At 40.8% G+C, this 13,168-nt stretch overlaps 1 protein-coding gene across 3 annotated transcripts in view; it reads left to right on the plus strand.

The window, feature by feature from the left end:
• Positions 1-1,045: 1,045 nt before the first annotated feature.
• DIAPH1 (diaphanous related formin 1) overlaps positions 1,046-13,168 on the plus strand; it is a 103,416-nt gene continuing 91,293 nt past the window's right edge. The window contains exon 1 of one of the 3 annotated variants that reach the window (XM_078450168.2): positions 1,046-1,305. In XM_078450168.2, coding sequence (XP_078306294.1) covers positions 1,189-1,305 — 117 coding nt within the window. In that variant the 5' untranslated portion in view covers positions 1,046-1,188. The remainder of the gene's footprint in view (positions 1,306-13,168) is intronic. The other 2 variants (XM_060635890.3, XM_060635888.3) reach the window with 2 other exon arrangements.

The raw sequence follows: 13,168 nt of genomic DNA on the forward strand, positions 1-13,168 counted from the left end.
TTTGAAATCTTTTGTCAGCTGTGGGTGAGATAATTCCATCCATATTCTGGGGGCCACATATTTTTCACAGAAGGAACAGATGTAGCTGGGAGAATGGATGAGATTACTGAGGGAGAAATGAAGCTGGATGAGCAAAGAACACACTCTTGGAGAACACCTGCTCTTTTCACTCAGGTTTGGTTTTTGTCAGTAGGATATCCTGGTCAAACATAGGACTTCCCAGACTAATCTGGATTTAAATTTTTTTTTTTTTAATCACTTATGTGCCCTCAAGCAAGTCACTTTAACTCTCAGAAGTCCCAAATTTTCTATCTGTAAAATGGTGAGACTAATGGAGTCTGTCACATGGCAATGCCAGGATTCAGTGAGGAACAACACGGAGAGTTTTGCATAGTGTCTGGTTTAGAGCAAGTGCATGGTAAATGGTAACTATTATTCCTGAGTAGTTACCTGTTGGCAATAACTAGTTTTTCAGAATAAAAAACACCACTAGGAAATAGACCTGCGATTCAAAACTAGGTGATCTAACTCCAGTCTAGCACTTGCTCTGGACCACTCTCTGTTCTAGGCACGTAGCTTTCAATAAATACTGCCGCTTTCAAATTTTTTCATGTGCTCCACTGATGTTGCACACATAAAAAACTGTATTATCCTTGAAAGACCCGCACTGGATTTTCGGCCAAAATGACATCTCTTATTTGATTTTTTGTTTAGATAAGATCCTGGTCTAGGCTGTGAGAGGGTATAGGCTTTACAGCCACGTGGGCACTGTGTGGGAGCGGGGAGGCCTGCGCCGCTCCGGCCGCCAGGTGGCGCTATTCCCTGTCGAGGCCGCAGAGTTGCACCGCCCACTCACCACCATTTCCCCCCCCCCCTCCCCCCACGTGAGTCCGAATGGTTAGGTCCGCCAGGCAGGTAGCTTGCTTCCGCGCCTTCCCTCCACCCCCTCACTTCCCCTATTGGTAGGAGCTGCTGGTCCGGGCGGAAGTGGGGCAGGCGGGCGGGAGCGAGGCGTCGCCGTTGTATATTCATGAGGCGCGCGCAGCCCGGCATACTAATGAGGCGGGGCGCGGCGGCGGGCTGAGGAGGGAGCTGTTGGGCGGCGGCGGCCGGTCGGGAGCTGCCCGGCGGGAGCTGCCCGGCGGGAGCGGCGTAGGCGCGGGTTCATCTGCCAGCGCGAACCTGGACATGGAGACGCTCGGCGGGGGCCAGGGTCCCGGCCGCGGGACCCGGGACAAAAAGAAGGGCCGGAGCCCGGACGAACTGCCTGCGGCGGGCGGCGACGGCGGCAAATCCAAGAAATTTGTGAGTGTCCCTCCCACCCGGTTCCTTCAGCCTAGCCCGGTAACCGTCCTCCGGTCCCCGGTGACCCCCGCAGCCGACCCCAGGGCTGTACGCCCGTCTCTAGGGAGCCGCCCCCGCGCCTCTTTTCCTCCGTTTGCTCGGTCCTGGGCTCCACAGCCGGACATCCTACCCCTCCGGGACCTCGGGAATCCCCGGAGTCCCACCCGGCTCTTGCCCCGGCAGCCTCGGGGCTTCTTTCACCCCATCAGCCCGTACGCTCTGCCCTCCGCCCCCATAGCCCGGCGGGTCTTAGCCCCATCTCTTCCTTCTCAGCCCCACTTCCTTTCTTCTTCCTCTGTTACCCGCACACGCCTTCTCTATCTTGTCCTCTATGTTTTTCTGGGTCCATTATTTATTACCCTTCCACAACTCCCCCCCCCCCCTTTTTTTTTTTTTTTTTTTTTTGTATCCTCTTATTTGCTTCTCTTAAAGGTCACTTCCTTCTCAAGATTGATCCCTTTCACCTGCTAACTTTCCTCCCTCCTCGCCCCGGCTCTGGGCCCTCAGCCCGGTGTCACCTGATAATCCTTCCCCTCTGGAATGTTACCTGACTTGGCTTCTACCTTCCCTGGACGTTTGTCCTTGTGATTGCAGGAATGGGTTCCTGCCCAGGTCCTATGGTCATTGGGCATGACGTTAATTTGTTTCCCAGTATTTCTCCATCCCGAGAACCTGCCTCTTTGCCCTGTTGCTTATCACTTTTCAGAGGGTTAGAACTTCTCTCATGATGATGCCTTTCTTGATTTAGGATGGTGCTAAACCTTCCTCATAGGGAGGAAGTTAGGCTGCAAGTCCAAGAAGTTTGAATAATTGAATCGCTTTTTATGTTTCCCATGAAAACCATCTCAATTCTTCTGCCACCTCCTGTGTGACAGGCTAGTGACTTCCTTTTTCCTACCTGTACAAGAGTATAGCTGTCCTCAGGTGCCAGTGACTTCCAATCTGAGTTGGAAGGAATACTGATATTCATGTAACACTATCATATTTCATTACCTTTGCCCACATTAAATCTTGTTTACTCCTCTCTCCAGGGAGCTGTTTGTTTGCTTTTTACTGTAAAAGCTTTGAAAGATATGGGACACTATCCAAGAGAGGGAAATAGTCTTGGATCTTAATAATCGTTTGCTAGTTGTAATTGTAGTTATTTATTATTTAGTCTTTTCTTCCAGGTGATTATGCCTCCACCACGGTATCTCTTTCTAGTAACCAAATGGATTCTGACTCTTTGCTCCTTTATCCCCAACCTTTAGTATTCTGATCCAAACCCACAAATTTGGGAAGAAAACTGATAAAATGATGGAAACAGGAAGAAAATGTTGCTTTGGGACCTAGAGGATTGAGATGTGGAGAGTACTAAGCAGAATTAAAATAGTGACTCATCTCTTCCTACCTATTTCTAGCAAGGCAGGTGCTTCTGGACTGTCCTTTCCAGTGACTTATGGGCTGTCAGTAACTGCCTTCTTTTTTTTTTTTTTTTTTTAAATTTATTTTTTTAATCTGGTGAACATCTGTTTTTCCAGAAATGTAGAATTAATGGTAGTGAGGACCCTCCCCCTGGGATTAAAGAAACATTTCCTTATGTTTGTTTAGGATAGTAACTGACACTCTAGTTAGAGAGCTTTCCTTCTAAGAATTAAATTCTGGGGCTTATAATCCTTTTTTATTATAAACATACATATATCTGTTATTGTTGTTTTGCTCTTGTTTCCATGGGTACTGTTTGACCTTCCTCACCCACATTCCAGCTATTCCTGCTGATGTATAGTGAACTCTGTGGCTTGTAATGTTTTTCAGGTCCTTAAATAGAATTTTGTTTGTGCTTTTGTTTTACCTAATACCTGCGTGTTTCACAAGTGAAGGGAATTGAAGTTGAGATACCTGAGGAAACTTCACTTTTTTTCACCTGTGTTTTGGAATGTCCATGGAGTCTTGTGTATGCTGGGTGGATTTGGCTCAGAGTTTTTGGTATTTGCTTTACAGAGGGTGGAGCCAAACCAAGTTCTCTTTTTCTTTCTGAGGTGTTGGTGTTAACTCTTAACCGGCTGAACTGTTTAAAAAAAAGAGAGAGAGAGAGAGAAAGAAAAAAAAATGTGTAGCACTGGTAGTGAGTAGAATTGCATTCAGAGCTAGGGGATTGGAAAGTTTCCAGAAAAGTAGTGCTACTTAACCCCTTTCTTGCCAACTGTAACTTACCTCAAGGCATCAGAATATTCTCTCATTGTTCTTTTTATGAGAACTCTGTGACAGTGAGAGACCAGGAGGGGCATTGCAATCCACTTGTCTTTGTGTCTGTGTGTATATGTGGGTGCGTGGAGGGGGAAAGATTGCTGGTGTGCTTTTGTTAGCCATGGCTTAGTTTTTTGAACTACAAGCTAAAAGAACTGTTTTGCCTGCTCCACCTTTGCTAGAGTGTGTGTTCTCTGGAATCCCATTAAGAATGTACTTTATAAGTCTCCCTTTCTCTCTGCCCCTCTCCCTGCTTGTGTGCTTTCTCTCTCCTTCAAAAATACATAAACATTAAAAAAATAATAATTTAAAAAAGGGCACCTGGTTGGCTCAGTCGGTTGGCATCCAACTTCGGCTCAGATCCTGATCTCCCTGTCTGTGGGTTTGAGCCCCGTGTCAGGCACTGTGCTGACAGCTCAGAGCCAGGAGCCTGCTTTGGATTCTGCGTCTCCCTTTCTCTCTGCCCCTCTCTCTGCTCATGCGCTCGTTCTCTCTCCTTCAAAAATAAACATTAAAAAAAAAAAAAAAAAGAATGTACTTTATAAAACTCCACTGGTTTGGACTTAGTGTGCCTGAAGGTTATTTGTTTGCATTTGAGGAGTTTCTCATCTCTTTAAGCTGCTGCATACCTTTCCAGGCTTATGCAGGTTCTAAGTATAGATCAAGTGAATGGAAGGCAGAGCTTACATATTGGCAAAGATACTCTTACCCTCTGAGACATCTTGGGTGGAAAGCAGATGGAGTTGAAGTTTAAAAAGTGGTTGGGAATCACCTTTTAAAAACATTGGGTTGTTAGAGATGCTGATACTTGTGGCTGAAGCTGGGCTGCCTGGTATTTCCTGATTCTTCATGAATCTTTCTCCTCCTGGGCCATAAGCATATCCTTTCTCCAGCATTGTTGCAGTTCCTTGCAGAGGTCTTTAGGATGAAGGAAAATAAAAATTCAAAATGAACAGAATGTTTTCTGATTTTTCAGCAGTGATGAATTTGGGTGTCAAATAAACTGCTGGCTGAAATATGTGTAAAGGTAGTAATTACAACCAGGGTGTTGGAGGCTGCAGAGTATTCCTGCATTTTATAAACACCATGTTTTATACAATCAAGAAGTTGATGCATTCTAAGAAGGAATATTACTTCCTGATTCAGCTAGAGGCATAAGTCTGTAAAACGTGAGTTTTAGCTTGGGATTAGAGAGAAGAGAAGATACATAATTTTTAAAATCTTGTTTAATATTGGATGTCAATGTATTGAATTTCACCAAGCGAGTTTCATGCCTTGTGAAAAACAAAGTGATAGTGAAAGTATAAATGTTTGGTTGTAGACCCCTGTCCGTCTGTCCATAAGGAGAGCAGTCAAAGGTAAAGGATGCCAGGCAGAATTTTAGATAGTAGGGAAGATAGAGAATATGAAAGAAGTGGAGTTGTTTATGCAAATATCTGCTTCTCTCTTATTAAGACATTAACTTTGATCCAGAAAGTTGCAGAAAACGGAGAGCTTTATACTAAAGTCATGTGATTTTTTTTTTTTTTTTAAGATGATAAACAAAGGGATTACTTAGTTTGGAAAGAGAGCCTACAGGAATGTTTGTGAGATGTTTGAGATAACAGAATGATACCTTAAAATTTGCTGCCCTTTTTCCTGCCTTGTTTTTAAAGAGGTAGCCCAAGGATCCACTTGATCATGTTACATTTACTTGTCTCAAAGGAAATCCTCCCTGACAAGAGGTCAGACCGAGGGAATCCCTCAGAATTAAAATCTCTGCCTTGAGAGAGTTGGTAAATGTTGGGATACTTTTATTAAAAAAAAAAAAAAAGCTGAAAATTTTATGACATGTAAATTATATTTATTATAAAACCTAAGAAAATAGTTATAAGTGAGAAATGATTTAAGTTTGTTGATGTTCCTATGGGTCAGAATAGACTAATTTTATTTCCTGTATGATAGAATAACCTTTTGCTCTCCCATGGGGCTCTCCATTTTATAAATGGATTGCCAAGTTATTCTTGGAGAGTATTAACATTTTCAGTGAAATGTAATGGAGGTTTACAAGATAAGGTTATACCACATAAGATTTAGAAGTACAGGTTAAAATCATGTTTATTACCAAGAAATAGTAGTAATTGTAGAGGAAAGGTTTGTGTGTTCAGATAGTATGTTTTTCCCATTTTATGTCTCATTTGAAATCATTCATGACTACAAAAAGCATTCCTATTTGAAACAAGCTACGTGTTGTATTACTTAAGTGTTTTTCTTTATTTTGTTGCCCTTCCTCTTACTCACTTTTGTTTGAAAGCCTTAGGAAAGAATTTACCTCTTGCTAATGAGCAAAGCAGCCTTGAGTATTTGCCCCTAGTTAGGGTTAAGGAAGACAAAGGCAAGCATCCTCTCCCCTTGCCCAGTTAATATCCTCCCTCCTTCTTTGTTTTTATTCCCTATCTGCTTCTGTAGGGGCAGGGCCCAGTTCCCTGGGCAGCCAGGCTTTTGATGAATCAGGAGCGGTAAAAGCTGTTAATACTAAAATTTCATAAAGCTTCAAAGCTAAAATTGAAAAAGAAAGAATGTTTAGACACTGGGAACATATTTTACCTCATTTTACACCTCTCTTTTTCCTTTCTCTCTTCTTTCTTTCTCCCTCCCTCCCTTCCTTCCTTCCTTCCTTCCTTCCTTCCTTCCCTCCCCCCACAACCCCCTCCAAACATTCTATTAGAACCAAGGAACCCTTTTTAATAAAGTCAAAGAATTACTGGAAAAGAGAAATATTAGGACCAGTGTTTCAATGAATTTTACCACCTATTACAGGATAACTGGGTGTATCATTGCTGTTTCAGCTCTGAGATTCTTCCATTCATTATTAAAACTTGCTATGAAGGGTAGCCTTAAAATTTTAGTGTTGGAAGGGACTTTAAATGTCATCAAGCCCAAACACCCACTCAGTGCAGTAGTTTCTTCTTACATTTGAAGTTTGGAAACATCAGGGGACCATGGGGTGGATGTTGGATAAATGAATGCAGAAGAAGCACAAATTTTGGATTCTACGTATCCTTTAGTAAATTTCAGGATCTTGGAATAGCTAGAGTAGTAGAAAGATTTTATAAAGGGAACGGATATACTAGAAGCTCTGTAACTGAGAGGGAAAAGATTGAAGAAACTGCTGTGTGTTGCTTGGCTCTCTGACAATCATAGTTTCAATTTGTCCTATAAATATTTGCTTAAATTTCTTTACTCTGAGAATGGGGATGGAACAGATAAGGGGACACAAAGGAGAATAAGTATAACGGAGCTGAATTAAGAGAGAAACACCTGGCATTCTTACGTGGAAGCATTCTTATATGGAAGATGGGATATTCCATCCTTGGTGGTGGTTAAGTGGTCCTTAGTCTAGGTGGTAGCGAAGTTGACATTTTAAGGTAGCAGGTAGAGGTAGAATTGATGGTGTTCTGGATTTTTGATTCTGTGATTTATTCCCTGTTTTAGAAATACTGCTGTGTGAAAGCATAGAGTTTGCATTTTCTTCTAAGATTTAACGTGCTTTGCTTTAAGGATCCAACAGAAGATAATTTATAAACTGTCTTTGATCCTGCAGGTCACAGAAAACCAAGGAGTATACCTTGGTTTTGGGCTTACATCTCAGAAAAAGCTGCCTTATGTTTAATTTTTTTTTTTAAGTTTATTTATTTTTGAGGAGAGGTGGGAACAGAGGATCTGGAGCTGGTTCCGTGCTAACTGCAGAGAGCCCGATGCAGGGCTACAACGTACAAACCGTGAGATCATGACCTGAGCTGGTTGAATGCTTACCTAGCTGATCCTCCCTGGCACCCCTATGTTTAACTTTTTAAAAAAGCACCAAACTGTTTTCCAAAGTGAGTGTACCATTTTACATCCCCACAAGCAATATAGGAGTTCTAGTTCCTTGCTGACACTTGGTATGATCAGTCTTAAATTAGCCATTTCAGTGAGTATGTGATGGTACTTCAGTGTGACTTTAATTTGCGTTTGTGTAATGATGTTGAGCATCTTTTCAACTATTTATTTGCTGTTTATGTATCTTCACTGAAGTGTCTGTTCAAATTTTTTCCCATTAAAAAAAAATTTTGTTTAATGTTTATTTTAGAGAAAGAGAGAGAGTGCAAGTGGGGAGGGACAGAGAGACAGGATTGGAAGCAGGGTCTATGTTAACAGCAGAAAACCCAATGTGGTCTTGAACCCATGAACCGTGAGTTCATGACCTGAGCCAAAGTCAGACGCACAACTGACTGAGCCACCCAGCTCTCCCTAAAATTTTTTATTATTATAGTCTATATGCAAGTAATTTGTTGGATATGTGTTTTGCAGATACATCTTTCTCCTATGATTTGCCATTTCATTTTTTATTTTTTAACACTGTGGTATGAAAAACAAAAGTATTTAACTTTGATGAAGTCCAATTTTTAACTTTTTGCTTTTTGTGTCATTTCAAAAATCTGTGCTAAAATCACAGCCCATAAGATTTTCTTCTTGTTTTCTTTTAAAAATTTTATAGATGTAGCTCTTAAGTTCTCTTTTCCACTGTGGGTATGTTAATTATATCCTGCTTATGCTTTTGGGGGGTAAATTTTCACTTGTAGGCAAAGACAGAACCTTTCTGATACTAAGGATTGGGGACCTTTGAGATTCCATTTATCCTGGAGTCATTTTCATCTTAATATGTGGTGGTAGAAAGCTTTTGTTCTCCTGTATGTCCTGTGCTACAGGGTGTATAGTGCCATTCTTCTATCTAAAAATATTAAAGAATGTTTAGCATCTTTTTTTTTTTAAGTTTTAATTTATTTATTCATTTAAGTAATCTTTACACCCAACATGGGGCTCAAACTCACGACCCCAAGATGAAGAGTCAGATGCTCTTCCGACTGAGCCAGCCAGGCGCTCCAATGTTCATCTTGATAGGTAGGAAGATGAATTCATTCCAGACTGGAAGGACAGGGAGTAATAGTAACAACAACAGTAGCAGTAGTAATAAGGTTTGTTGCATACTTATACACCCCTAGCACTGTGCTAAAGACCTTTAGATTCGTTATCTCATTAATCTCTAACTCAATCTTATAAAATAAGTACTGTTGTTATTCCAATTTTATAGGTAATTAAACAGACTCACATCAAGAAACCTGCTTTAGCTTGAAAAACTAGGATTCAGACTGAAGTCTGGCTTATTAAAAAAAAAAATTTATTCACCACTTTGTGCTGACATTTTACAAGTGTCCAGTTTTTGCACCTTTAGTATAAAAGAGTATTAACTGCTAGGAATTTACTAGAAAATGTTGGTGGCATCTCTTTAGTCATTTGATGACTGTAGTCTATTAAAACTGGGCTCTCCTCCAGTTCATTTGGTGGGAAAGAAGTACTGGGTTTAGATGGACCAAGTGCAGTGGCTAAATGGCTAGCTAACTGCTTTTTGCATTTAGTGATTTAAACTTTGAAATCATTGCAAGAGTTACAATTAAACCTTTCTTAGACATGAAGAAGTAGCTATTTCAGTGCATCACAACCAATCTTTGCTCTGGCTCATGAGTTATTAAGTTGCCAGTTATTATTTTTTTATTTTAATTTTTTTAAATGTTTTATTTATTTTTGAGAGAGAGAGAGAAAGAGTAAGCAAGCAAGCAAGCAGGTGAGGGGCAGAGAGAGAGGGAGATACAGAATCTGAATCAGGCTCCAGGCTCTGAGCTGTCAGCACAGAGCCGGACATGGGGCTTGAACTCACAAACTGTGAGATCATGACCTGAGCTGAAGTCGGACACTTAACCGACTGAGCGACCCAGGCACCTCACCAGTTGTTATTTTTAAAGGCAACCTTCTATGTAAATGAAATAGCTCTAACAGCATCAGCTATCAGTTGTATGAGTTGTTTAAATTGATTAAAGCAGCAAGTAGTGGTGACAAATGGAAAGGAGGAAGCTGTTGCTAGACTGCTTCCCATAGTTACCTTTTCTATATTTTAGAATAAGCATGTAGTATTCTTAAAATCCTTTCTCTGTAGCCCTGAAACTTGACTGTAAGGATTGTGAATGGTTAATATCTCCAGGATTTCTTCTGAGAGTCTGGGGCCTGCTGATGTTTGTTCTTTAGACCTGGCAGTTATTTGCCTGTGGTTAATAATTAAAACATCGCCACCAAGATCCAGGTACCTGGAACTAGGATTTTCTGTATGACTGCTGGCAAAGAGTAGAGAATAGAGTTTCTCTTATTTGTTTGAATTCGCATGGATCTACTCTGGATCCAAAAGGCTAAAGATCAACAAGTCATGTGGTTGCCCTATCAGGTTCAGTCCTTGCTTTTTAATAGATTGTAATCTCAGTCATGTTAATAGGTGAATGGGTAGGAAAAGCTCAGAGGCTATGAACGTAAGAGTTTAAAAGCTGTAGGATTTTAGGGGTGCCTAGGTGGCTCATTCGATTAAGCACGTACTCTTGGTTTTGGCTCAGGTCATGATCTCACAGTTCATGGGTTTGAGCCTCATTGGGCTCTGCGCTGGCAGTGTGGACCCTGCTTGGGATTCTCTCTCTCCCTCTCTCTCCCTCTCTAAATAAATAAATAAACATTTTTTAAAAAAGAGGGATTTCAGAGAAGTGAAGGAATTGAGTGGAAAGATTACTGGACTAAGAGAAGACCTAGGTTTCAGAATCTTAGAATGCTGGAGGTTAAAAGGATGCTAAAAATTATTTCATTCAAACCCTTTATTTTATGCATTAAGAAATGTGAACCTAGAAAAATGATCTGTCTACATTTATAGCTAGACCTAGGACTAGAACCCCTATCTCCCACTGCCATCGAAGTATTCTTTCCAAATATTCCTGTTTAGTCTGACTTTGCCACAATTAACCCTGTGAACTCTGGGCAAGTCATTCCACTTTTCTTACTCTTTTCTTATAATATTAGAGAGTTAGCATGTAAGATTTCAAAGGTCTGTATTTACATCCCAAATTCTATAATGATCCAGAATAGAATTGTGGACAGTGTTAGTTAACTTCATAGAAGATGGGGGATATGACAAGCCTTGGAAGGAAATACACGGGTTGGTAGAGAAGATTTCATGGTGTGGGGAGCAGTGTGAACAGAGGCTCAGAGGTGCAAGTGTGTGTCTGTGGTAAAGAGAAATGGCCCAGTTATAGCAGTCGAGTATTTATATGGGACATAAATCATTTAAGAAAGGCACACTACTTCATAGAGTTTATTTTATTCCTTTTAAGGGATAAAATAGGTTCTCTTTCTGTAGAAACCTGCAGAAGGCAGGATTGAAAATTAGTGTTTTGTAGTATGTCACGATGCATGTTGATGCAGTTTTTGGCCAAGTGAATGTGTTATGGTGACAGGAAATCAGCATATCCAAGAACATGAATAGATAAGTGTTAAGGTTCCAGCAAATCATATCTGCTACTGCGATGGAATTTAGATAGTTAATTTTGTTTCAGTTACAATCCTTGTCCATTTTAACGCACCCATCTTTTCAGACTTTTGGAGACAAAGCTAGGTTTAAAAAATATGATTCTCAGCTGGATCTCAAAGCTGTATAGCTAAATAGTGGACTCAGGTAGGAAATGCCATTGTAGGAACAATTAGAACTCTTTAGACCCTACTACTTCTTAAAAGTTGTCTAGTACAGGGGTTCCTGGGTAGCTCAGTTCGTTAAGCGGCCGACTCTTGACTTCAGCTCAGGTCATGATCTCACAGTTGGGTTTGTGATTTCAAGCCCCACATCAGGCTTTGCACTGACAGTGGGGAGTCTCCTTGGGATTCTCTGTCTCCTGTCTCTGCCTCTCCCCGACTCATGTATGTGCACTTTCTCTCCCCCGACCCCTGCTCTCTCAAAAATAAATAAACTTAAAAAAAAAAAAAAGTTCCTTAGTGCAGTATAGGTTTTGATTGCATGCTTATTCGAAGGGTTCTTTAGTCTTTTGTAAATGAAAATAAACATGTGTGTATATATACATGGCCTTCCAAGGCCTGTCATATCCCCTATCTTATAGTATATAATATAGAGAGGAAGGGAAGGAGATATCTTTTTGGGTGGATCTTATTTCCCATCTTGCTTGTGAGGTGCTTAAGCCCTTTGGTGGTATTTCACTCATGTTAGCAATATCCTTTTATGTATTTACTTTTAATGTTAGTCTTGGGAATCTTGGGATCATTTTCAAGGTTCTCTGTTTCTATGGTCTAATGTAGGAGATTGACAGAAACCTTAGTCCTCTCTTACCAAGGTAACTGAGGCAGAGAGAAGCTCTAATGTAACTGTACCTGACCAGAAGAACTCTGTTGAGAAAAGTTTATTATTATTCTCTAGAGATATAATATCTTCAAGTTTTGTGTTTAATGAAGGAACATGTCTATAGGACTAAAAATGTCTGCATTATTTTACATACTTCAGGGCTGCCAACTTATATCATGACGAATGGGAGCAGTATTTGGCCCAGTGCTATAGGGATTGTTAACATAACATTTAAAGCAAGTAATTGGTAAGTCCCTATATTATTTTAATCTATTAGTATCATGGTCTTTCAGGGCTACAGAAAGGTTTACACAGAGTGTTGAGAAAACAAGACAAAGAGGAGTCTTCTAAGTCATTAGGAAATGTCTAAGTCTTCACAAAAAGTGCTAGTGACCTTTTTGTTTTGTTTTGTTTTGTTTTTGTTTGTTTCTTACACTCTTATACTCCTACATAGCTATTCTTCAGTTTCTTCATTTGGCCATAGCAGCAAAGTAGATTGAGACTGTTCTAAAATTATTTCATCATATTTGCATGGGACCTCCAGAGATAATTTTAGTTTTGTTAGTTTTTGTGAAAGATGTGTGTTGGGCTCCCCAGGCATAAAGGCCTCTAGTGATTTCTTGATTCTTGTATTTTAGAAAGATGGGAGTTGGCCTTAGTTGGCAGCTCTTTGCATCCGCCAGGGCTTACTCGTTACTTACTTCTAGGCCCATGGGTGACGTCTGTTTCCTGTGATTGAAACCACAAGAAGAAGTGGTGAGAAGCCACTGTAGGATATGTACTATCAGGCAAGTAGCAGGCATGGAGCTGCCCTCAAAAAGAGCAGTAGTAACTAAGCACAGTCTTTAAGGTCTCAAGAGACCCTAGGAATGTTCTGACCTAGCTTCCTCATCTTAACATGAGGAGGCCGGTGAGGTCTGGAGGTATTAATTTGCTCAAGGTCATGTAATTAGGTGAGCTAGCTTTTAGACTATTCATTTTTCTTTCTCACATTGCTTTGTCATCCCTAATTTTTCTTCTTTTTTAATGTTTATTTATTTTTGAGAGTGAGTGGGGGAGGTGCAGAGAGAGGGGAGACAGAGGATCCAAAGCAGGCTCTGCGCTGACAGCAGAGAGCCTGATGCTGGGATTGAACTCAGAAACTGTGAGATCATGACCTGAGCTGAAGTGCAAGGCTTAACTGACTGAGCCACCCAGGTGCCCCTGTCATCCCTAACTTTTCTCATTGTGCCCTGCCAGAGTGTTTGCTTAAGCAAAGTATGACTAGAGAAGAGTAAATACTGGTGGGCATTTTGAATATGGGAATTGGATGATGTTACTTTGCTTTTAGGTGCTGTGCCATGATTGTTTTTAGGCTTT

The sequence above is a fragment of the Panthera onca genome, chromosome A1 (genome assembly GCF_046562875.1).
Source record: "Panthera onca isolate mPanOnc1 chromosome A1, mPanOnc1 haplotype 2, whole genome shotgun sequence".
NCBI classification, from domain to species: Eukaryota; Metazoa; Chordata; class Mammalia; order Carnivora; family Felidae; genus Panthera; species Panthera onca.